General features: G+C 35.2%; 1 protein-coding gene across 2 annotated transcripts in view; it reads left to right on the top strand.

The window, feature by feature from the left end:
* Positions 1 to 24539, top strand: part of LOC119837620 (muscle calcium channel subunit alpha-1-like) — a 45650-nt gene that overhangs the window by 2118 nt on the left and 18993 nt on the right. Inside the window, exons 2-20 of one of the 2 annotated variants that reach the window (XM_038363299.1) lie at positions 12325 to 12515; positions 12786 to 12891; positions 13543 to 13682; positions 15237 to 15343; positions 15887 to 16039; positions 16972 to 17165; positions 17566 to 17669; positions 17797 to 17969; positions 18535 to 18644; positions 19360 to 19475; positions 20337 to 20439; positions 21112 to 21263; positions 21772 to 21982; positions 22434 to 22554; positions 22878 to 22966; positions 23295 to 23395; positions 23598 to 23630; positions 23755 to 23867; positions 24138 to 24288. In XM_038363299.1, the coding sequence (XP_038219227.1) occupies positions 12331 to 12515; positions 12786 to 12891; positions 13543 to 13682; positions 15237 to 15343; positions 15887 to 16039; positions 16972 to 17165; positions 17566 to 17669; positions 17797 to 17969; positions 18535 to 18644; positions 19360 to 19475; positions 20337 to 20439; positions 21112 to 21263; positions 21772 to 21982; positions 22434 to 22554; positions 22878 to 22966; positions 23295 to 23395; positions 23598 to 23630; positions 23755 to 23867; positions 24138 to 24288 (2462 nt within the window). In that variant the 5' untranslated portion in view covers positions 12325 to 12330. The remainder of the gene's footprint in view (positions 1 to 12324; positions 12516 to 12785; positions 12892 to 13542; positions 13683 to 15236; positions 15344 to 15886; positions 16040 to 16971; positions 17166 to 17565; positions 17670 to 17796; positions 17970 to 18534; positions 18645 to 19359; positions 19476 to 20336; positions 20440 to 21111; positions 21264 to 21771; positions 21983 to 22433; positions 22555 to 22877; positions 22967 to 23294; positions 23396 to 23597; positions 23631 to 23754; positions 23868 to 24137; positions 24289 to 24539) is intronic. The other variant, XR_005288159.1, reaches the window with a different exon arrangement.

Below are 24539 nucleotides of genomic sequence, written 5' to 3'. Positions count from 1 at the left end.
TTATCTGTAATGTAGATGAAGCATTATGTTTTATTTACTTACTAGCTGTAGCCCGTGGCGTCACTCGCGTGGTACCCGTTGGAATACATGTCTGGTAATCCATACTATAATCTATATCTGTTCTAAATATATATATCTTAATCTATAAGTATTTTTTTGTGGGAGTCGAGCATGCTTCGGCACGAATTGGGCCAGCTCGCACCGGGGAAGTACCACACCCCCACAGAAAACCGGCGTGAATAGCTTGCTATTGTGTTTCGTACGGTGAGTGGGGGAGCCGGAGGCCTATTTCCTCCTCCTAGCCCTTCCCAGTCTATACCTTATTTCCATTCATCAATCCTTTCCTTATCCTTTATCCCTTTAAAGCGGGCAGCGCATTCTCAGAGGTCTGAGCTTCTGCGAATGTTCATGGGCGGTGGTGATCGTTTACCATCAGGCGAACCACCAGCTCAGATGCTCGTTATGACATAAAAAAAAAAAAATTACGTATTGTTAGGATAATCTGTTTCGAAACAGCTATTATATATACTAACAAACTATCGCGTTTATAATATACTAGCTTTTTACCCGCGGCTTCGCATGCATTAAATTCGGAGTAGTTTAATACATGTTATTTTACATAATATAAACCATCCTCTTCTATTAAAATAAACCGCATCAAAATCTGTTGCGAAGTTTTTAAGATTTAAGTATACATATATACAGACGCAGGATGCAACTTAGATTTATTCTATTTGGCTACTTAGCAGTAATGTAGCTTATACCAGAATAACATATGAAATACTTGCTTTAGCATCATTCGTGGAAGAAACCGCGCGACACCGCTAGTAATATATTAAAGGATTCGGAATGTATAATCAGGCATTCGGCCATCTGGTCTATATAATTAATTGTATACATTTTAGCAACAATGTTTTTATAAATCAAAACATTGTAAGCTACTGTGCCAAGAGTCTATCGTTGTAGTAAAATTAAAAGTGAGATAAAACTGATTAATTGCTTTTAGATAATTGATATTTTGGTTTAAGCGTAATGTAAGAATCCTACTAAGATTATAAAGACGAAAGTTTGTAAGGATGTGTATGTGTTTGTTGCTCTTTCACACAAAAACTGCTGAACCGATTGTAATAAAATTTGGTACGTATACAGCTGGATAACTGGAATAACATAAAGGCTACTTTTTATCCCGATATTCCTACAGGATACAGACTTACGCGGGTGAAACCGCGGGGCGCAGCTAGTAGAAGATAAATGAGAAAGAAGGTTTACTTTTGGGGGTATACTAACCAACTCCAGAGACTCCTTCACTATTGTGTTTCGACGGAACACAGTGGGGTTTTAGTCGGTAGGAATCCGACATAACCCACGGCTCCTTGCCCGGGGGCCGCGGGTATGTGCGTAAGATTTCCCCACTCAAAAAAATAAACAAATAATACGTTCAATAAAATTACCTATTTTATGAATTTTTATGATGAACTTTGCCAATAGCAAAGATATATCTACACTAATATTATAAAGCTAAGGAGTTTGTTTGTTCGTTTGAATGCACTAATCTCAGGAACTGATCTGATTTGAAAATTTTTTTCAGTGTTAGATAGCGCATATATTGAGGAAGGCTATAGGCTGTATATATGTACCACGAGCGAAGCCGAGGCGGACCGCTAGTAGTAGTGTAATGAAAAATACGTAACACGCTTATAATCTTCAACAGCACAAGTATACTGAGTTTTGAAGTTCCCCCTTACCCTTTTAGCGACATCAATTGAACCCCAGGGACTTCTTTGACATTATTATGATGTACACTGAATACCAAATGTCAATATATGTGGAAGATATAGGGCTTCTATAAGAGACAAAGCAATTGCACGTGATATTTTCTATCCGACATTATGTCTGGTCTAAAAATAACCGTTTGTCTATTAAAGTTTTATTACATTGTCTAAACATATCAGTATGTCAGACGGTTTGTTTAGTTTTTCAGGCCATTTGAAATGTTTGGTTGAGGACTGTACGCTGTTTGATTTATTTGTTTTTTATAGATTTTATGTCTGTTAGGGCGCTGGGAGATGGATAATTGGCACTCCTTTATACTGATGTATCTTTGTTCCAATGCTTTTCAGAAATATTGTTAAAGTAGCTGCGCCCCGCGGTTTCACCCGCGTAAGTCTGGATGCCGTAGGAATATCGGGATAAATGCCTATATGTTATTCCAGTTATCCATCTATCTACGTATCAAATTTCATTGCAATCGGTTCAGTAGTTTTTGCGTGAAAGAGCAACAAACACACACACATCCTTACAAACTTTCGCATTTATAATATTAGTAGGATTAGATGTTTTTTAAATGTGTAACGGTGATTCAATTGGTGTAAAAAGTTATGATGGTTGATGGAAAAGCTTTTGCATGCATTCGAAACTGTAAATGAATTATTAGTTCTTATCAAAAAAATAAGCAAAGCAGTGTTGGCTCAGTGGTGAGGACCTCGGACTTCAAAATCGATAAGTCGGGGTTCGAGACCGGGCGAGCGCGCAGGAAATAAATTGATTTTTCAATTTATCTGCGCATGTAGATAACATCACCACTGCTTCAACGGTGAAGGAAAACACGTGAGGAAACCGGCATGTCCAAGAATTAAAAGTTCGACGGCATGTGACATCTGCCAACCCGCACTTGGCCAGCGTGGTGGATTATGGCCTGAACCCTCATAGGAGGCCTGAGTCCCAGCAGTGGGAACATATATGGGCTGATGATGATGATGATGATCAAAAAAATAATAAATATAGTTCAAAAGAACCATAAAACACGTTTTATCATACACTAAGGACAAACAGCTAAATTCTCTTACTTGCTTATACAGAGTATAATACGTATGGAAATTGTTTAATCTTATACCTTTAAACGAGCAATTCTTGTATATATATATATATATATATAATTGGAATCTCGGAATCGGCTCCAACGATTTTCATGAAATTTAGTATATAGGGGGTTTCGGCGGCGATAAATCGATCTAGCTAGGATTTTGTTTTAGAAAATGTCATATTCGTGTTTTATTCGTGTTTTTTTTTTCCTGATATCTATTGGTGAATAATAATACTATGTTGCTTCGTAGATAGCTGGACAACTGAAATAACACATAGGCACTTTTTATACCGATATTCCTACGGGTTACGGACTTACGCGGTTTCAACCGCGGGTCACAGCTAGTGCTAACTAATGAGTTCATTTGATTATCCTGACCAGGATAAAATAAACCCATGTAACACACGCTTATTTTATTGTTGCCGATTGTTGAGAAGCGTATAAAGTTTTAATTAAATCTGTCCGATTGAAGTTTGTAAAAATCGAGTCTAGAGGTTCGTTAACATACAAACAAACTGAAGCTAATAAAAGCGTGTTTACAACAGAGTTTAATATTTTCCTAACTCCATGTTAAATTTTATAATGACAAATTGATAATCAATTTACACCCAAACCGTGTTTTTTATTTTGAAATTAAAGACTTTTTAACGGATTTTAAATGCGATTTATTCTATTATTATATTATGCACCCGTCGTTTCGAACACAGCGAGCGTGGTCACCGCGAGACTAAGATGTCTTGAAGGTTTAAAATGCGTTAAAAAGTCTTTAATTTCTAAATCTATATACTCGCGTAAAACACATGAAGATACTACTTATTTTAATCTTTATATTATAAACTGGAATAATAGACACTTCCATTACTTGTTTATACAATCAATACTTATTCCTTCCTTGTTCCTCTCTCGTCTGTATAAATAGAATAAACGAAGCGTGTTTTTCAATAATTGGATTTACCAGCGGTTAACAGACTCCAGATTATAAATAGTGTTAGCATTCTGATGAAAATAGCTATCCAACTAAGATATCTTTTAAGCGCCACTCGTAGCAGAGGTAATCGTTTCATGCACTCTGTGTTTGATTCTGATTTTTATTGAGCTTGTTTCAGAGATCTTTATTTAATGTAATGGTATAACTAATGGGATAAAACGTCTTATCTCAATAGGCTTCTTACTGATGAGTGATGTTTTCTTGTCTATCGGCCGTCGTCAATGTTCTATTAGAGATAGTACTACGTATAGTATTATGTTATCTGTGGTACTACTATCTTCTAAGCCATCTAACCTATCCTTAGCTTGTACTTCGCAATCGAAGACAAGCGATATCTAATATTTTTATGGAACAAAATATATAAAAACTAGCTGCGCCCCGCGGTTTCACCCGCGTAAGTCCGTATCCCGAAGGAATAACGGGAAAAAGTTGCCTATATGTTATTCCAGTTGTCCAGCTGTCTACGTACCAAATTTCATTGCAATCGGTGCAGTAGTTTTTGCGTGAAAGGGCAACAAACACACACACACATCCTTACAAACTTTCGCATTTATAATATTAGTAGGACTAGTAGGATTATACTATAGCGGTTTATCTTAATTTAGCTTATTGGCAGGTCTATTTTGACAAAGGAAAAATCTTTGTATTGTCAGAGTTTGTTCACAATATTTTCCGAGTAATTTTTTCACACAAAATTAAAAATGCTGATTAATCCTATCGTTTTTAATGTGAGAGTCGAGCACGCTTTGGTCCGAATGGGGCCAGCTTGCAAAAGCTGCAACGCATTTGTAAGCGTCCTACCTATATAAATGTTCATGGGCGGTGGTGATCGCTTACCATCAGGCGAACCACCAACTCAGTTGGCCGTGTTAGCATGTAAATCTAGATTTATAAACAAATAAATAGCCACATGATTTTACAAAATTGTAAATTGCTCAACACACTAGTATTATATTATTTTCTTATGTTTGATTCTACGAGAGTATTATACATTTGGATATTAAAAACAACTGTTAAGTGTCTTTTTTTATGTCTTATGTCATAGCGGGCAACTGAGCTGGTGGTTCGCCTGATGGTAAGCGATCACCACCGCCCATGAACATTCGCAAAGGTAGGGCCTCTGCGAATGCGTTGCCCGCTTTTTTGGGGTAAGGGAAAAGGAATGGATTAACGACTGGAAAGAAGGAATGGACTGGGGCGGGTGAGGAATGGAAACCGGCCTCCGATTCGTGTTCGAAACGTCGGGTCAAATAATAATATGAAATAAGTCACGTTTAAAATCCGTTAAAACGTCTGTAAATTCTATACTGTTTTATTATTACATAGTGGAATATTTTTAAATATGAGCCAATATGATCCACATAAAAATCTAACAAACATTGCATACCGATAAAAGGTTTTATAGTCTTATATTATTATCGATGAGTCATCATTCAAAAAAAAGCTAAACAAAGTTACGCATACGCTCTCCAGATTTTACAATAGACTTTAATGCATTGAATATACGTGATTCAATATATTGAATATTATATTATAACTATTCGTGGCCTTCCTCAATAAATTGACTATCTAACACTGAAAGTATTTTTAAAATCGGACCAGTAGTTCCTGAGATTAGTGAGTTCAAACAAACAAACAAATAAACTCTTCAGTTTTGTAATAATGGATGACATTCTGTATGTGGTAGTCGAGCACGCTTCGGCACGAATTGGGCCAGCTCGCACCAGGGAAGTACCACACCCCCACAGAAGACCGGCGTGAAATAGCATTCTGCTGTGTTTCGTTCGGTGAGTGGGGGAGCCGGAGGCCCATATCCTTTTCCTGACCCTTCCCAGTCCTTTCCTTTATTCCTATCGCCAATCCTTTCTTAATCCCTTCCCAAAAAGTCGGCAATCCATTTGTAGAGGCGTAAGGTCTGCAATGGACCTTATGCCTCTCCAAACGTTCATGGGCGGTGGTAGCGCTTGCCATCAAGCGTCCCACCAGCTCCATTGCCGACTGTAACATAAAAAAAAAAAAAACATCGAAGATAGTCTGACATTCGGTTAAAAGATTAACATATCTTTTCGCAGTCAAGAGCATATTTGCGTACGTTTGGAGTCAAGTTTGATATGTCTGTCTTTGTCTTACACATATACAATGAGCGGGACGGACGGAGCTTTCTGTTGCAACGACACTGATATATTAATATCGGAAATGAATTAGATTAATTAATATGTGTAATGGTTAATTGGGTATGGTTTAATGAATCGAAGACTTTAATCTGTTGTAATAAACCATGTATTTATAGACATTAATACGTATAATAGTAGCAGTGGTAGCTCAGTGTTGAGAATCTCGGACTTCAGAATCGATAAGTCGGGGTTCGAGACCAGGTGAGCGTGCAGGAAATAAGTCCCAGCAGTGGGAATATATATGGGCTGATGATCATGAATACGCATCGGTGTCGGCATACAAAAAAAGCAAAGGTTGCCTGGCAGAGATCGATTATGAGTGATGAAACTGGATATATTCATTTCCTGTTATCTTTCATCTTCATTTATGTGTGTTGTCTGAACTGTATTGTAAAAAGAATGAATAAAAAAAATTATTTGTTTCACCGGTTTTCTAAATCCACGTATTTCTTCATAACATTGATATACATTCGTATAATTTAAAATACAAAACCCATAATGTAGAACTATGTTTAACATCCATTCAATGCAAAATCCAAGACTAAGTTTGACATCCATTCAATGCTTCAAAACTTGCAAATTCATAAGCGAACCAAGACGTCAAGTACATGATGTCAAAGGCGTCATCTTGCCACACTCAAGATGTCATCAAGTTTACAAGCGTTGACTGTGTTGAATGTGTCAAGGTTCAAGCAGTTCAAAGCAGTGGAACTTAATGTGAATTTAATCCTACTAATATTATAAATGCGAAAGTTTGTAAGGATGCGTGTGTGTTTGTTGCTCTTTCACGCAAAAACTGCTGAATCGATTGCAACGAAATTTGGTAGGTAGACAGCTGGACAACTGGAATAACATGTAAGCAACTTTTTATCCCGATATTCCTATGGGATACGAACTTACACGGGTGAAACCGCGGGGCGCAGCTAGTGTTATATAAGACGCTCGTCCCGGCTCCGCCCAGATATCAAGATTCCTATTTTATCCGAAGGGAATATTTAATCGGGATAAAAAGTATCCTATCATTCAAGTCAGTTGCCCCGTCTATATACCAAATTTCATCAAAATCCATTCAGTAGTTTCTGCGTGATTGACGGACAAACATCTAAACTAGTGTTATTAATACAAATGAAGCTCACAATTATGTTACTGAGCCATTGCGTATGGTCATAGGCATTCAATTCATACCCCGACCGTAACATATAAGCCTTTTTATGCCATAATCGGGAACTGAGCTGGTGGTTCGCCTGATGGCAAGTGATCACCACCGCCCATGAATATTCACAGAGGCAATGCCTCTGCGTATGCGCTGTTCGCTTTTAAGGGGAAAGGGAAAAAGAAACGGTTGACGACTGGAAAGAAGGAATGGACTGCGAAGGGTGGGGAAAAGGATGCTTTGTATGTTATAATATTATCCCTTGCATCATCATCATTAGCCATGTGGGATATGTTCCCACTACAGGGACACATACCTCCTGTGTGAGTTCAGGCCATAATCCACCACGCTGGCCAAGTGCAGACCTCACATGACGAACTTTTGATTCTCATATATATTGGTTTTCTCACGATTTTCTTCACCGTTACGAGCAGTGGTGTAGATGGAGATAAATTGAATAAATCAATGTATTTCTTGAACGCTCCCTTCAGATGCTCATGGGCGATGACAATCACTCACCATCAGACGAATCATCTCATCTCATCTCTCATCTCATCAACCATCAGCTCAGTTGCCCACTTACATATAAAAGTATTCGAAATATTATCCAAAATAGTGGTAGCATTATAAAACTTGTCGTATCTTAATATTGACATCCCAACACATGAAGGTATGTAATTTTATCTGACAAATTATATTTTTTTATTTATAAAATAATCCATAACTAATCATATCTTCATCTACTCAGCCCATATATATTCCCACTGCAGGGACTGGGGCCTCCTATGAGGGTTCAGGCCTAAATCAAACCTATAGGTTCTTTAAATTCAAAGCCACACTTTTAGTTCGGAAGTTTTTAGTTTTTATTTTATATTTTCGTATTGAAAACATATAGTAGGGGAGCCCAAGAGGGGTTTTTGGGATATACTCGAGCGCGTCAGATTATTATAAGGGAAGGTACCTTACCTATTAATAAGTACCTCCAGAAAGTATGAGCAGTTGATATTGGTGGGTGCGCCTACAGGAGCCGCAGGAAATAAAAAAATATCGATAATTCTCTAAGGTTACGCTCAAATTGTCAGATTAGCGAAATTTGGATTTTTTGTATTGTAAATAACCCGTAATATCTTTATCTGACGCGCTCGAGTCATATTTTTTTTATATTTTACCTTTTATTAGTAGCCACGAAATTACCACATATATCGTAAGTATAAGTTATATTTTATTTCAGTGATATGCCAGAGCATTCAAAATATCAAAATCTAACGTGCTTGAGTATTTCCACAGCCCTGTTTTTCTTTTATAATTAAAAAAAAAATCAAAAACCTTTTTCCACCGCTGAAATTGAAAACACTATAGGACTTTTTTTCTTGCTATCGCATAATCTGCGAATTCCAATAGGTTTCTGAAACGCTCGAGTAAATACACATTTAGCATCTCGGGCTCCCCTACTAATATAACTAAATGTCGATACGCCCTTATGCGTGGGAAGGGTCAAAACTGTCAAATGCTAAACGTATTTACTAAATTAATATAATAATTCAACATTTAAATTACTCGGACAAAATAATAATCTTGGCAGAGTACCCTGGTATCGAGTTAAATGTTACTGGCATACTCCTAAACCTACACCACAAATTTTTCATAGACTATCGCTCTATTTAGAAAAACGACGTTGTAACTTGTAGGCACGATATCGTAACAGTAATTGCTATTAATTATACTGGTCGATGTTATCACGCATATAAATGCTCTTCTTTGTATTGGCTTCGGACATAAAAATATCTTCATAAAGAAATAGGACGAGCAAGTTAACGCATCGGGGGCCTTTCTCACGAAGCGATTATTGCGACACTTATTTATTATTAAAATATACAAATAATGTGTTACAGAGTTAAATAACGAATTAAAACAATGTTTCGTTTGAACATAAATTATCTATGTTGTAAAAATGAATCCTTAAATGTGTTGCTGACCGTAAAACTCAAGAATGGCTCGACCAATTCGGCCAATTTTTTTGCTGTCTTTGTTATGGCACAAGGATGGTTTTTAACGAGAGAAAAACGTACCACGGGTGTAGCCAGGGTGGACCGCTAGTAGTTAATACGTTAAAGATATGCTACGAAAACATTATGAAATAATAAAAGTCTCTCTAACCAAAATTAAGTCACACAGTTTTGATGGAAACCAGCCAAGATCAGCTGTTGGACAGAAAATATGATGCACAAGGAAGCGTGAAAACACTAGTGTCAGCACCTGGATTAAATTACGGGCCCTTGTCAGTAGTTGATGCTTCATTAGAACCTCCAGAAGATCTGCTAAGAAAGATTAAGGGAATCTTAAATAACAACATATAGACAGAGAGAGTACATTTTGATTATATTTAAATTTTAAGTATTTTCTCTCCTCTCTTCCAATCATAGGTTTTCTAGGATAACCAGATACAATCACCACCGTAACAATTACATATATAATTGAATGCAAACTAAATAATTTATTTGCTTTTATATGAAACTAAACTCGAAAAACCGTTTATTACAATCTCGCAAAACGAAAAATTATGCGTTAAATTGCAAGCAAATTCCACGGATAATTTTTCGACCATTTGTAATCTTGCGTGTTAGCTTATAATCCAACATCTTTTAGAAGATGATAACCGTAAGAAAGTAAGTCATTGACCCTTCATTTTATTCGCAATACATACACAAATATATAATATGAACTGATTTGCTTTTATTCTCTATACTTGGGTAATCTTAAGGCAATTTATATCCTGCCGAGTCGATGCTATCTCAGCGTGAAGCCTACACACAAAAGCTTTCTACTAAATAAAATTATGGTAAAATATTTGTAACGTCTGATATTATTTGTGAGAATTAGATAAAATCTTTGTATTGGTTTTACATAAATGGGGTGAATTCGTAGGTGAAATGATGCGGTCTCTAAAAATTCAAATACTAAAAAAGGAAATTACAAAAACTGATCGTAAGTCGACATGGCGATGTATTATTAATCAATGTTGAAATTGGTTATTTGTTGTTATTAACTAATTGTAACAACACAAAATATATTAATTTTTAAACAAAATAAAAGAGGTTAAAACGAGAGCCTCCTACTTTTTGTGTGGGAGCCAACTCGCACCAGGGAAGTTACAGAACATCGGCGTGATATAGCAGCATGCTACTGAGTTTCGTACGGTGAGCGTGATACCTTATCCTCAACCACTTAAAAGAGGGCAACGCATTTACAGCGGCCCCTTTACTCCATCAGGTGAAGCAGCTCAGCTGCATCTATCTATCTATATAATAAACTTTCCTCGACTCGGAATCATCACACATGACTAGAAACACATTGATCAAATTATCGACTCTAACTCAGCAGCTTTCTTTGCGTCTGTAACGAACTCATCTGTAACTTTGTATAATGTATATATATAGTTTAAGTATGTTCATATAAATTATTATGTCAAATACATACATATTATCATATTATATCTTTCTTTCTTCTTTCTCAGTTGCCCCATGTTATAAAATATATGTATAGATATATCTGTAGTACTAATGTACATGTAATATGACTTCAGACCTCATTACACCATGTTACGTGTACTCAAAGATTCGCTCAAGTAAAACCAACTAGGTATAAAATAAGAGGGTATTGATGATGTCGTAAATAATAATGATGTCCAAGCAACTCGTAAAATGGACATTTGTTTAATGGACACTTTACGTGTTTATGGACAATTTATTATGATTGAAACGCTGCTGTATCTCTGATTGATTCTACTGAAATCTTAAAGTAAATTATATTAAAAATTAAAAAATAGTTATGTTATCTGGGGCATTACATAACTATGTACACTGTCTCTTAAACTCGAAAAACTAAAAACACTATGTATCTTAGGAGCCAACGTTCCTCTAAATAAATAAATTCATACATGAAGATGACACCATCATCGTAGATTCGAAATTAAATCGAATGCACATTACAGTAAAGTCCATTATTGTTGCGAAAATTAAAATTTCATATATCAGCTCAAAGCTTGGACACTTCTCTGAAAACCCGTTACTGAATCATTGGCAGCTAGCATTTCGAGTTGCATTAACTGAAATATAAATCTGCCCAGTGTTAATGCATTTATTACGCATTAGTGTAAATATCAATGACTGAAATTTCACCGTAAATTATGATGAAGGGTAATCATAAAATGGGCCTACGTAGCAAATCACTACTTTAATGTTTAATTTGCGCGCAAATTCATCAAAATGAATTGATAACAGTGTATTTTAATATAATTATTATTTATGAGTACGCTCTATACTCGTATATGTATGTTTGAGCTGTTAATTACTTGGGAATTAATTTCACGTAGTAAACTTCACTTAGATAATAAAATTGTTTTCTCCTATTGCATATAATTACAAATGAAAATATAAAGACAAACGAATATGATGCGTCTAGGAATGCAAATCAAACAACAGATTCATTCAAAATTCTATTGCAAGATTCAATCTAAAAGCACTTCTACATTCCAAATATCAGCCGGCGAGTTAATAAAATAAAAATAAAAGCTGTTTGTTCGTGCATTACTTTGTAATAGATTTACGAGAGACGAAAATCGTAAACTTCGTGACGTCATTACACGTCATGATAGGAAGCGTTGCTTTTGGAAATATTTTATGCGATTTTTTGGATAGTTTATAAGATGATGCGTCATTCGAAAGCTATTGACATTATAGTGTAAATATCTTGTCTTTATGACCTCGATCTGCGTGAGTTAGTGACATACTCCCAGTGCGCTCCACGCCTATCGCTGACGGGAAAAATTATTACCCTTTGCCATAATTTAAAACGCTTACATCTTTTTTAAAAATAGACTAGTCATTAATGTTACATTTTCATTTAGCGAATAACAAATAATATGTGCTTGAGGACAAATCTTACGAAGTTTTGTTTATTTTTATATTTTTAAGTTTAGCTTTGCTCTCCGTCTGTCTGTCTGTTTGTCTTGACCGACACTTCATTTATTTTAATAACATTTATTCATATTTCAAGAATTTAAATAGCAGGAAAAAATCATGAGTGGGATTTGATCTCTCATGGTTAGTTGATCTTAAACCTGATTATAATCGGTTCATCATTACAGGTGGTAATGGCGGACCAAGCACAACCCACCACCCCAGAGGGTGACGACACCGGCCAGCCGGTGGTGGTACAACCAAAGAAACAGGCGCGAGCTAGGGGGAAACCGCAGCCTGAGAAACCCAAGAGGAGCCTCCTGTGTTTGGGCTTGAAGAACCCACTTAGAAAACTCTGCTATGATATCGTGGAGTGGAAGTATCCTTTTTATGAAAAGAGTTTTATTAGTATCTTATTAACACATACTAAAACAAAGACGTTGTTCCTATTAAGTTCATTCACTTATAACATTTTTTATTACTTTACCTTAATTAATAAAAAAAAAAAAAAAAATATTATACATCAATACAAAAACAATATAAAACAAAAAGAAGGTATCTTAAAATATACATGAGTTTTCAGTATGAAGCGAGCATCTGAATTGTCTAATTCATAAACGGTCAATAATTTTCCTAAAGTACCTTCCAGACCCTTCGAATATATGATTTTGACAACGATATTTGCAAATTGCATCGCGCTTGCTGTATTCACGCCCTACCCTTCCGGAGATACGAATAATACTAATCAGATTTTAGTAAGTACATGATTTCACCTTGCCGCTCTAATTCCTAAGCATGGCCCGGGAACGGGCTGCCGCCGAAGGGGTCGCGGACGTATATTAACAAGCTCCCGTTACCCCTTCATGAAAGCGGCTCGTCGGAACACAGTGGGGTTTTAGTCGGTAAGAATCCGACATAATCCACGGCTCCTTTTCCCCCGGGGGCCGTGGGTATCTATGTAAGATTTCCCCACTATAAAAAAAAAAAAAGTAATGTCTTATATTACATTAATTTTGGTATATTTTCTTCACTGTGGTGCTATAAGTTTTATTGTTTTTCTGATATTATGATATTTAAATGTAGCATACATTTATGAGAAAACAAAGATACAACAAAGATGAGGACTTTTAGACTAGCTCTAAATTCATGTCTTTTACATATTTAGATAGTATCGCAGCGTCTTTCCCAATACATAAATTATGTTAATTATTTTCCGGGAAAACTATCAATGTCCCATAAATCCATGTCGTTTCATACTCTTCGAGAAGGAAATCTTATTTGATAATAAAGAAGCTTCCTGTATTGTGGAAGCTGAATAATACAAACAAAGGAATATAAAGTAAATTAAATATTTTTCTTTTGGTCTATAGATAAAACATATTTTGTACATGAGTTGATGTTTTTAGGAAAAAGTGGAATGGATATTCATGGCAATCTTCACCGGAGAATGTGTGATGAAAATTATAGCATATGGCTTCTTATTTCATCCTGGCGCATACCTTAGGAATGCATGGAACAGTCTCGACTTTACCATCGTCACTATTGGGTGAGTATCTTTATCCATCTTCAAAAAGTGTGTTATTACATAATGTGTTAAACACTCGGCGGGATTCAAACCCACGTCTTTTTGCCAAACTGTTGCAACGCCCCATAACCTCCAGTGATCCCGTCTTAGCAGACGAATTTCTATTGCTCTTTCGATTTCGCAGAATGACGAAGGTTCGAATCCCGCCTCGTGAGCAAATTTACTATAAAATTTCTCATTTAAAATCTATTTAGTAAATTTAAATTCCGATATATAAATTTCCGATAGTATTGTAAAATTCAGAACCACTGAACCGATAATAATAATTTTACCAAACGAAAGCTATGTTATTTATGAGTTTCATATGCTATATTAATTTATGGTTTGCCTCGGGCCAACCCGGAGGAGGGAAGCCAGGAAGAGTGCCTAGTTTTAGTATAATAGTAATATTTTTTTCAATTCGTTAAATTAATGCAATAAATAGCCCAAAATCACTCTTACCATAATGGTAAATTCTTAGTGATTTATACATTTTAACTCCCAAAGATCGACATGTGTGTTGTGCTAATCCAAAGATATTCTTAGATAAAATGCTTATTATATTTATCGACAGCAGGTGGTCAGGATTGTCTTCGGCCATGCTTCCAAGCGTGTAGGCAGTGGATACGAGCAAGGGAAATAAAAGTTACTTCAAATTGAAAGTCGGTTGTAATTCAAATTAAATGAAATGACAAAATCACTTTAACCGTTTACTTAATTTTACACTTGAAATTGGAACGCGGTACAGTTCCCAGGAGACTTGCTATCGCAGAGACGGCTGGACAATTTCTGACTGTCCCACTCGGCTTACGCCCCTCCTAGACTCTGTATAACGCTATTGATGGCGCTGGCGCTCCAATATCTCGGCACTTTGTTCGGTTGTTGGTGTATGTATCCGATAGATGGCACTGTCGCAGTCAAATACCTCGATGTTTTGATTAATTTTTAGTGTGTATCCGACATATTGATTTGGTGGAAGTAGAAACAGTTAATTCAACTATTTATTAAGCACTTATTACCAATAGTATGTAGGATCTTGGCTAATATTGTAGGTGTGAATTTAATGTGCGTTAAATTTGTAAAAGCATTTTATTTGTGGCATCAAGTATTATCGGTAAATAATCACTAACTGGGCATTTGAAAACTTGAATTTGCTCCAACGAATTGCGCACAAAATATTTTCTATGAAAAAGGGAGGAATCTCGGAATCTTGGAATCTCGGAATCGGCTGCAACGATTTTTATGAAATTTAGTATATAATGGGTTTCGGGGGCGATAAATCGATCTAGCTAGGAATCTTTTTTAGAAAATGTCATATTCGTGTTTTATTCGTGTTTTATCGACTTAAACTTACTTTTTTAATAAATAGGAGGCGTTTGAGTAGTCCCAATTTATTATGACTCTTCCTGACATCTATTGGCGAATAATAATACTATTTTTTGGCGAATAAAAAAAAAATACCATCCAGGTATTGTCTGTTAATACGAGGAAAATGTACAAAAGCAAGTGTTCAAGAAAATGAAATTGCTTTTACAGAATAGCGAGTCAGATATTGCAATATATTTCAAAGGATCTGTTCGATGTGAAAGCTCTGAGGGCGTTCAGAGTGCTGCGGCCGTTACGTCTAGTATCTGGAGTGCCAAGTAAGTAGATATCTAAGTTTCTAAATACATCATTTAAAGATTTTTACTGGATTTAATTTACATTCGTTTAGGCAAGTCAGAAACTAAGCAGAAGCTATGCAGAACCCTAGGGTACCTTTAGAATTTAATTTAACATTAGAGTATATCCTCTCTTACAGTTTAATAAAGTTACTTTCAAGCTGCCTACTTTAAAATGCTATTTAAAAAAAGCTAGGAATTAAACAGCATTTATGAATAAAATAATTTGAATAAATTTTTTTATCGTTTTTCGTGTAATCTACACGTAGGGAACCTTTTGAATGTTTCTACATTGGAAACGTTTTCACGCAAAAACTACCAAACTGATTTAAAAAATTCTCTCACCATTATAAAGCTGCAACTTCACTGTAACATAGGCTATATGTACTACGCGAGCGAAGCCGGGGCGAACAGCTAGTATAGATATAAGAATATCTGAAAAACATTCTGTTTAACAGCTTACACGGTACTATGTCTCCCATTCGGTAACCATAAGTAAATTTCTTCTTTCCTAAAATTTTCCAGGTCTCCAAATAGTACTCAACTCGATCCTGAAAGCGATGGTGCCCTTGTTCCACATAGCGTTCCTAGTGCTTTTCGTGATCATCATCTACGCTATCATCGGTCTGGAACTCTTTGCTGGTGCTCTCCATGATACCTGTTTTGATAATCAGACAGGTATGAAGGAAAAACGAAAGAAAATTTAACATATGTATGTGATATGGGTTATTATTAAGTATGTATAGTTCGTTATTGAACTCTGAAGCGTAGACTGGATTTGGACTCCACGTTATAAAATTACAAAAAATTAACAAATTTGCTTTTTTTTTTCACTAATTTTTTGTTCAATGGCTGTTTCATTTTACCTAAGATGAAAATGTTTGGCTTAAAAATCGCAGTGGAAATAGTCCATAAAATATTTTCCACGTGATCAGCATTTTTCTTAATTGTTCCTAATGTGTGATTTTATGGTAGATGATGGAAACCAGCTTTCACCATCATGATGCTTATTTGCTAAAGATCTAAAAACGCGAATCTTTCGAGCAAACTGCTTGCAATAATCATGCGTATTTAGAAGATAGCAAAAGGAAACGTGGGCGTGATTGATTGTGGGCAAACCTAAATTATTTACTAACGTTAGATTTATGTGTAGATGTGTTAGCATTTGAAGAAAGAAAATGCGTTTGTTATGACATTGTATGAGATATAATAAAAAGCAGAACAGCTGATAGACGGATTGATTTTAGTACATATTATATAGTGTTAATTGGTCACTGAATTTAGGCCAATTTTTAAGTAAGAAGTGCTACTTGATCCATTAACTCAAAATTTTACATTTGATTAATAAGAAAAAAACCTATCAATTCTCTTTAATACAAGGGATAGTATCTAGTCTAAAAGAATTGTTAATATCCGAAATGTTTTTAAAGCTGGTATGGAAGTTACTTATATTTGACTTTTTATCTACGTAATCACTGGTTTCAGTCTGTCCATTGGAATCAGGGAATCGCAGTATTCTTGGCTGTGATAAAAATAAACACCTTACACTCTGTTTGCTAACGTGTGCAAGACAGAATTTGTACCTAATTATCTGTGGACGTGTATTCCAGGTAAAATGGTAGACGATCCCACCCCCTGCTCCCGTGACGCGGAAGTGGGGAACCATTGCAACGAGGGGGAGGTTTGCAAGGGCTATTGGGAGGGGATCAACTTTGGTATCACCAATTTTGATAATATCGGATACTCCATGTTGACCGTGTTCCAATGCATCACGCTAGAAGGATGGACGGATATTATGTATGCTGTGAGTATTCTTAGTCCAGAAACCAGACAATATGTAGATATACCTATTTTCTGGAGTTAGACCTATCGAATGCACGAAAAAAGTCATAGACATCAGTCAAACTGTTTTTAAGAATTGAATATCTGTCTTCTTGTTAACCATTTTGTAGAATGTTGCATATATCAATAATATTATATATCGTTGTTTTTATATTGACTTACGCAGGTGAAACCGCGGGGCGCAGCTAGTAATGTATATTTAATTGTATAGTATACTATTTGAGAAAAGAGTTTTGACATTTTCTGTTGCTGCAGATTTAAAAAAAGCCCCGAGATTTATTATAAACATCTCATCCAACCATCTTGGTGTTGAAAATTTCTGAAGTATATATGTATGTACAGCTAATATAAATGAATTTCAGATAGCAGACGTAAAAGGGAATACCTGGGTCTGGATATATTTCGTGACTCTGGTCATTTTTGGAAACTTTTTCGTGATGAACCTTATTCTTGGTGTGTTGTCTGGGTGAGTTTCTTATTTTTGAATAACTGTCCTATTCTTAGTTTAGATTTTCTCGAGAAACAATAAAACAAACCAATAAAATTCTTTCTATAGAACAATCTCTGCTATATTATGTATCTTAACCTTCCAGAGAGTTCTCCAAAGAGAGAGAGAAAGCCAAGAACCGGGGTGACTTCCAGAAGTCACGTGAGCGGCAGCAGTTTGAAGAGGACCTGAAGGGCTACCTCAACTGGATCACCGTCGCTGAGGAGCTCGACCTGGAGAACGACCAGGGGCAGAGGGATCAAGACCAGGATGACCAGGGTATGTACCTAAACAAAACACTGCATGTAGCTTTTATTAATAATATCACAAACAGAAATTTTTAGGAAACTAGGTAAATATAGACGTTTGTTTATAATGGCATAATATAGGTTTTTTTTTTAAACCGCAAGTAAAAAATAACTTCATTAAAGTCGATTTTGAAATATTATCTATCTGTACAAATAGTAGAACCGATTGCAAGTTTTTTTCACATGCACTTATTTGTTTTATATGTATTTTAATAACTGTGCCCCGCGGTTTCACCCGCGTAAGTCCGTATCCCGTAGGAATATTGGGATAAAAAGTTGCCTATATGTTATTCCAGTTGTCCAGCTGTCTACGTGTCAAATTTCATTGCAATCGGTTAAGTAGTTTTTGCTTGAAAAAGCAACAAACACACACACATCCTTCCAAACTTTTGCATTTATAGTATCAGTAGGAAGTAGGATTTTATTATAAAATAAAGTTTTCCACGACATAATATCATAAGATTTACAAAAAGATTTAATTAAGTGTTTAAGTAATGTTCAACACATATTGTATAAAAGATTGTCAATATTCACAGGAAATAAGAAAGAAAGAAAAAATAACGAGGGCTCTCAGAACAATATAAATTCGAACGGCGACGCCCAGCAGACGACATCTTGTAAAATATATTGCAAGAGGTTTGATAAAGTGAGTAATTTGGGTTATTTGCTACCGACTACTTTAGAATCACTTATAATTTAATTTAAACTTTGTGCACTTATCAAGTATCGGTTGCAATATAATAATTTCATGATTTTATTTTATATCTTGATTAGGTTTGCCAGGTTTAAATAATCTTTCTTTACGTAGACTCTTTATAAGAGCAAGTTATTATTTGTTTTGAAGTTATAGCGGGCAACTGAGCCCATTAGTTAAGCGATAACCACCGCCCATGAAATGCGCTGTCTACTTTTAAGGGGGAAGGGATAAAAAAGGATTGGAAAGCAGGAATGGACTGGGAAAAATGACCCGAAAATTGAGTTGTTTGTATCATTACAGCATATTTTAGTTTTTGTTATTTTCTTCATTTTAACTATATTGTTAGTTATAAAAAAATCGGTGTGTGTGCGATTCACACACGATATATGTGAAACTTCAGTAAATCGACAAAAGAATGAATAAAATAGTATGTATATTTCTGTCTCATTCTTTACCGGCTTCATTCTACACATTTTTGGATTTGTGTCTCTTATCTGTCGTCTTTTCCGTTGCATCAGGTTTGAAACAACAACGATTCTAAAGAAGATTCACTTCAGTAATAACAAATTTCATATCATCTTAACTTTATCTATCGATCATGCAGGAACTGCATCAAGTCATGTCACAATTCTTACTAGTCTATAATCACATGTCACCACTGCAGGTGAACCGGCGCATGCGCAGGGCGTGCCGCAAGGCCGTCAAGTCGCAGACGTTCTACTGGGCGATCATTGTTCTTGTGTTTTTGAATACACTCGTTTTGGCAACAGAACATCATAAGTGAGTGAGCCTTAATACATGAAACTCTAATTCATCATATTATATGAAACTCTAATCCATAATATATGAAACTCTAATCCATAATATATGAAGCTCTAATTCCTAATAAATGAAACTAAAAAAAAAAAAATTTTTTTGCTAATGGAAGATTTGTTATATATAATGTAATTTACTCGATGGTGATAATGGACATATTTGTAAGGGAATCGTAACCAACACCGTCACTTACACTAATACGTTAACCACTGTATCAAGGAGCAGGTCCCATTCGCAATTATGTACGTAGTATGTCTGAAATCCCGAGTCCCCTTGTGGAGTACGGGACATATGCTTTAATCATGTGTTTCACTGTTTTCTTTACGGACACTTGTCAGTAAAGATCAAATGGAGACCTTACGCCTTTACAAATGGATTGCCGACTTCATATTGGAATGGGATCAAGAAAAGATTGATGAGACGAAAAGGACTGGGAAGGTTAAGGAAAAGGATATGGGCCTCTGGCTTTGGCGCAGGTCTTCTGTGGGAGAGAGTGCTACTTGTCTGGGGCGAGCTGGCCCAATTCGTACCAAAGCGTGCTCGACTACCACATAGATGAGATGACCCAAGATATTTTTCTGATTACTATTCACCGGCATTGAATCAGATAACATTTTCTTATACGTTAAGGGGGTTCCACGCTCACGTGTTAACCACTATACCAAGGCACAGTAGATAACTATTGTATTTATCGTAACATTTAGCAATTACTAAGTACTTCTTTTGTTTTATGCTCTTCTTATGAAGTCTTGTTAAATGAGAATTTATCTTTCATTTTCTTTCTTTACATTCTGCAACTAACCTTTTTAAATTTTTCTGTTTCAGTCAACCACAGTGGCTGGATGATGTTCAGAACTACGCAAACTACTTGTTTGTTGTGCTCTTCACGATGGAGATGCTGGTAAAGATGTACGCTTTAGGCTTTCAGGTCAGTTGGATGCTAATCTATATTAAAAAATATATTATGTGATTTGTCTAAAAAGTTGTTATGATCTTATGTCTTTAATAGTCATTAATGTTTCCGGAAAGATTTATAAAAAAAAAATCAATGACTTTACTTCCAAATACATTTATGGCATTTGTTTACTAACATTTAATCTAAAAATCGTCCTTAAACCTTTAAAGCTTGCTCATTTGATATTTGTGTTTTCTTAATAAATATTGTTGTCTATTATCATACTATTAAATTTGTCTTCAACCAGTATTTTAGCAATTTTGACTTCATTAGTTTTCCATTTATAGGAGAATTTTCAACATAAATTGTTATATTGCTAGCAACTTTGCCTAAACAATTACGACATTGGGGATTTCAAGAAAAGAGCGTATATTACTTACGTCACTTAAAGGCTAGCAAAGCATCTGTAACACCTGTTTATTAATAAATGGGGAATTATTGCATAGATACCCACAGCGCCCAGGAGCCACGGGAACTGGTCATAATTCATCCGTGACCATCTGTAATACCTCTAGTTTTACAGGGGTTTATGAGCGGTGGTGGAATCAAGTGGTGGTGGTATCTGTTATCAGGTGGCCCACCAACTCATTTGCTTGTTGAAAATGAAACTGTTGTATTTTCATCATCCGTTTCATATCTTTCTAGGGTTACTTCGTATCCTTGTTCAACCGCTTCGACTGTTTCGTCATGGTGTGCTCGATCGTCGAACTGGCTCTCACGATATCGGGAACGATTCCGCAACTCGGTATATCTGTGTTGCGTTGTGTTAGATTGCTTCGGGTTTTTAAGGTTACTAAGTAAGTATTGTTATTTATGATATTACATACATACAATATTTAAAAATAGCATTTCGCTCCTTGATTTTTCCATTTTCTGATTAAATCGATCATGGCAGAATCCTATGTCTGTATTCAGAATTCTAACTATAGAAAATCGTCTAATTTGGGTCAGCAGGTCATATGTGATAATGTAACAGACTTAGATACTATTGAGTGTGCAATATTAGTATGAGTTACTGGCCACATATCGCAATCTAGTTCTGAAATAACTGTATCTTGTGGTATCTATAAATTTATCTATGAGTATCAGGTACCCAATATAAAAAGTATTTAAAATTAGTCAGTTTGAAATTAACTCATCCCGTTGATGCTAAACAAATCAATCAATGCTCGTGAAGATATTTGATTATTTTCATAAATTACTTCAGAATGCATAATTTTGTTTGTATGTTAGCATAACTTTCTTTTGTCTTATTAAGATCTTGAAACAAAAGAGATATAAATTGAAATATTACTTTAATTCCAGATACTGGCGTTCCCTCTCCAATCTGGTTGCTTCTCTTCTCAACTCCATCCAGTCTATCTTCTCCCTTCTCTTACTCTTGTTCCTGTTCATCATGATCTTCGCTCTGTTGGGGATGCAGGTGTTCGGCGGAAGATTTGACTATGAGCCTGAGGAACAGAAGGAGAGACACAACTTCGACTCTTTCTGGCAAGCGGTGTTGACTATGTTTCAGGTATTGTAGAATTAAATTTGGCTCTTTCAAATATAGTTTTCATAATAATTAGTCTATTTTCTCACTTTGCTATTTTATTTATGCATTACGTAATGGCTCTGTTTAGTGCTGATTTGTTTTATTTATTCATACCTAAACATGTATTTATTCAATTAGACTTCTTATAGAAGCACTTTTGAATCGTCGTAACATAGTTTTAATATTACCACTGGTTCGGAAAGCAGTTTCTACATAGAAGAGGCGGCAAGAAACCTTTTTTGACCTTGACCTTGTCCAATCAATCGTCAATTTAATTTATTTATTTTACAATGGTTCAATTAATTATTTTGTTTTTTAAGGAGTTGCTGGTCCTAGCGATAAGAATTTTATCAATTTGTTATGTATTGAGTGATTTAAACATATTTTTGTATTACGGTTAAGACGATTCATTCATTCATTCATCGCTTTCTAGATTTTAACAGGCGAAGATTGGAACGTGGTGATGTACCACGGTATCAACGCCTATGGCGGTGTCGGCACGCCCGGCATGTTGGCCTCTATCTATTTCATCGTCATCTTCATTTGTGGTAACTGTATCCTTTTGGACATCTTATGAATGAGATTATTGATTGAAATCATTAATTGATCAATGTTTGAGAACGATAATATATCTATGTCGGAATTTTGTTGTGGTTTATAAAGGCACTTAAAAAAACAATGATACAAAAAAGTTCGTATTGAAAATAGAAAAAGTGATTTTTTGTGGTTTTATATCATGTAAATTGAGAGTTTAATTACATTCTGTAAGTTATGTGTTGTATCTAAAATAAATACATCAAGTGATATAACTAATATAATATGATTTGAGTAGATGCCTGTAAAATTGATAGCAATAATATTTCTGAGACAATAACAGACATTCTATTGAACGTGTTCTTGGCCATTGCCGTCGACAATTTGGGAGACGCTGAAGATATGGATGAAGAAATTGTGAAAGAGAAAGATGTAAGTAATTAGTCAATAAATTTATTGCATCACAATACAAAATCATTAAAAATACAAAATGGTACATATGGTGATACATCTCTACTAGACAACTTTTAGGTACAGGATACGGGAAAACCAAAATTTTGACAGCGCCTAAAAGTTTGAAAAAGTTATAATAATAAACACATTTGACTGACACAAAACTGAATATTGCGTAAATTGTCAACGTTTTCTTAAATCTTGCTTCCAAAATAAAAACTCGTGTATAATTCTCATATAATTTAATGGATTGGTAAAATAATTAAAGTTCATAGTTGAATTTAATCAGCCGATTATATTGTGCCAGGGTGGAGATAACCCTGAAGCCGGGAATCCACAGCTGGATGAAGAAAGAGGTGAAACTGATGATGAATATGCCAATGATGAAGAAGGATACTCTAGTGACGGGCAAGTTTTAAAAATATTATTTATTTCCCATATATTCATCAAAAATTATTGAATGAATGAACGAATGGAACATTACAGTATACCAAAATTATTGTAGCATTTTCTTTTACTATGACGCATTACTCTAATGATATGTTATATATTATAACATTTTTAAAAAGGACTATTTTTAATTTCGTGTAATTACAATTTTTACATGCAGCCAAAAGTTTAAGAAATATAAGAGAGTCGCAAGGTAACTAGTAGATTTTTAATGCTTAGTATTATTAACCAGCTATGTTATTTATTATCGTATTTTCTTTACTTGTCATTTTTTGAATGAAATGAATTTATATTATTTTTTATGATGATATAATCAGATCGGAGAATGAATATGAAGAGACAGGGTCGGAGGAAGAGGGTGAATTAGAGCAAGAGGAACAGAATGATGGTGTTAAAGACGTTTTAGTCACTGCAGAGAAGAAGCAAAATGGTAACACCTTTTCTTATATTGTTATTCGTTTAATCACTGGTCAATGTTGAAGGAATACGTTTTATTTTGTACCTTCCCTAAATAGTGAAAAAGTCTTAAATATATCTCATATAGGTACCGAAGCCAAAACATTATTATAAGGAATAGTACTTTTATCAGGTCACTTTTTTGATTTTTTTTAATAGGAAAAATATGACTATCAAATAAAGCACAATTTCTCTGTTTTTACGATATAATAACCCAATTGAAATGGAATTATCAATATTATAGGAGACATAAAGAAGGAGGAACCTCAGCCCCCTCCCAAACGCCAACCCACCATCACAGCTCGCCCCAGAAGACTGTCTGAAGTGGAAATAAAGACCCAAGAGAAACCCATTCCAGAAGCCACCAGCTTCTTTATATTTTCAAAGGATAATTGGTGAGTAGGTTATTACACATTACCTAAAGAAATCTTTTTTAATCTGAGGTCTCTCTAATCGTTCTTTTTTGCATATTTGCATCAACAAGTTGAAAACAAGTTTATGGTTTTATAAGTGACATTTAATATAAGTCACATTTAATAAAAAATCGCAGTTTTAATTGATTGAAAAGTTTTCAATATTACCTAAACTCGTTTATAATTAACTAAGAAAATGTCTCTATCAACTCTATCAACATTCAGAAATAGTC

Source organism: Zerene cesonia, chromosome 28 (genome assembly GCF_012273895.1).
Source record: "Zerene cesonia ecotype Mississippi chromosome 28, Zerene_cesonia_1.1, whole genome shotgun sequence".
NCBI lineage: Eukaryota > Metazoa > Arthropoda > Insecta > Lepidoptera > Pieridae > Zerene > Zerene cesonia.
Note: the sequence above shows the minus strand (reverse complement) of the source record. Positions and strands in the feature narration are given on the sequence as shown.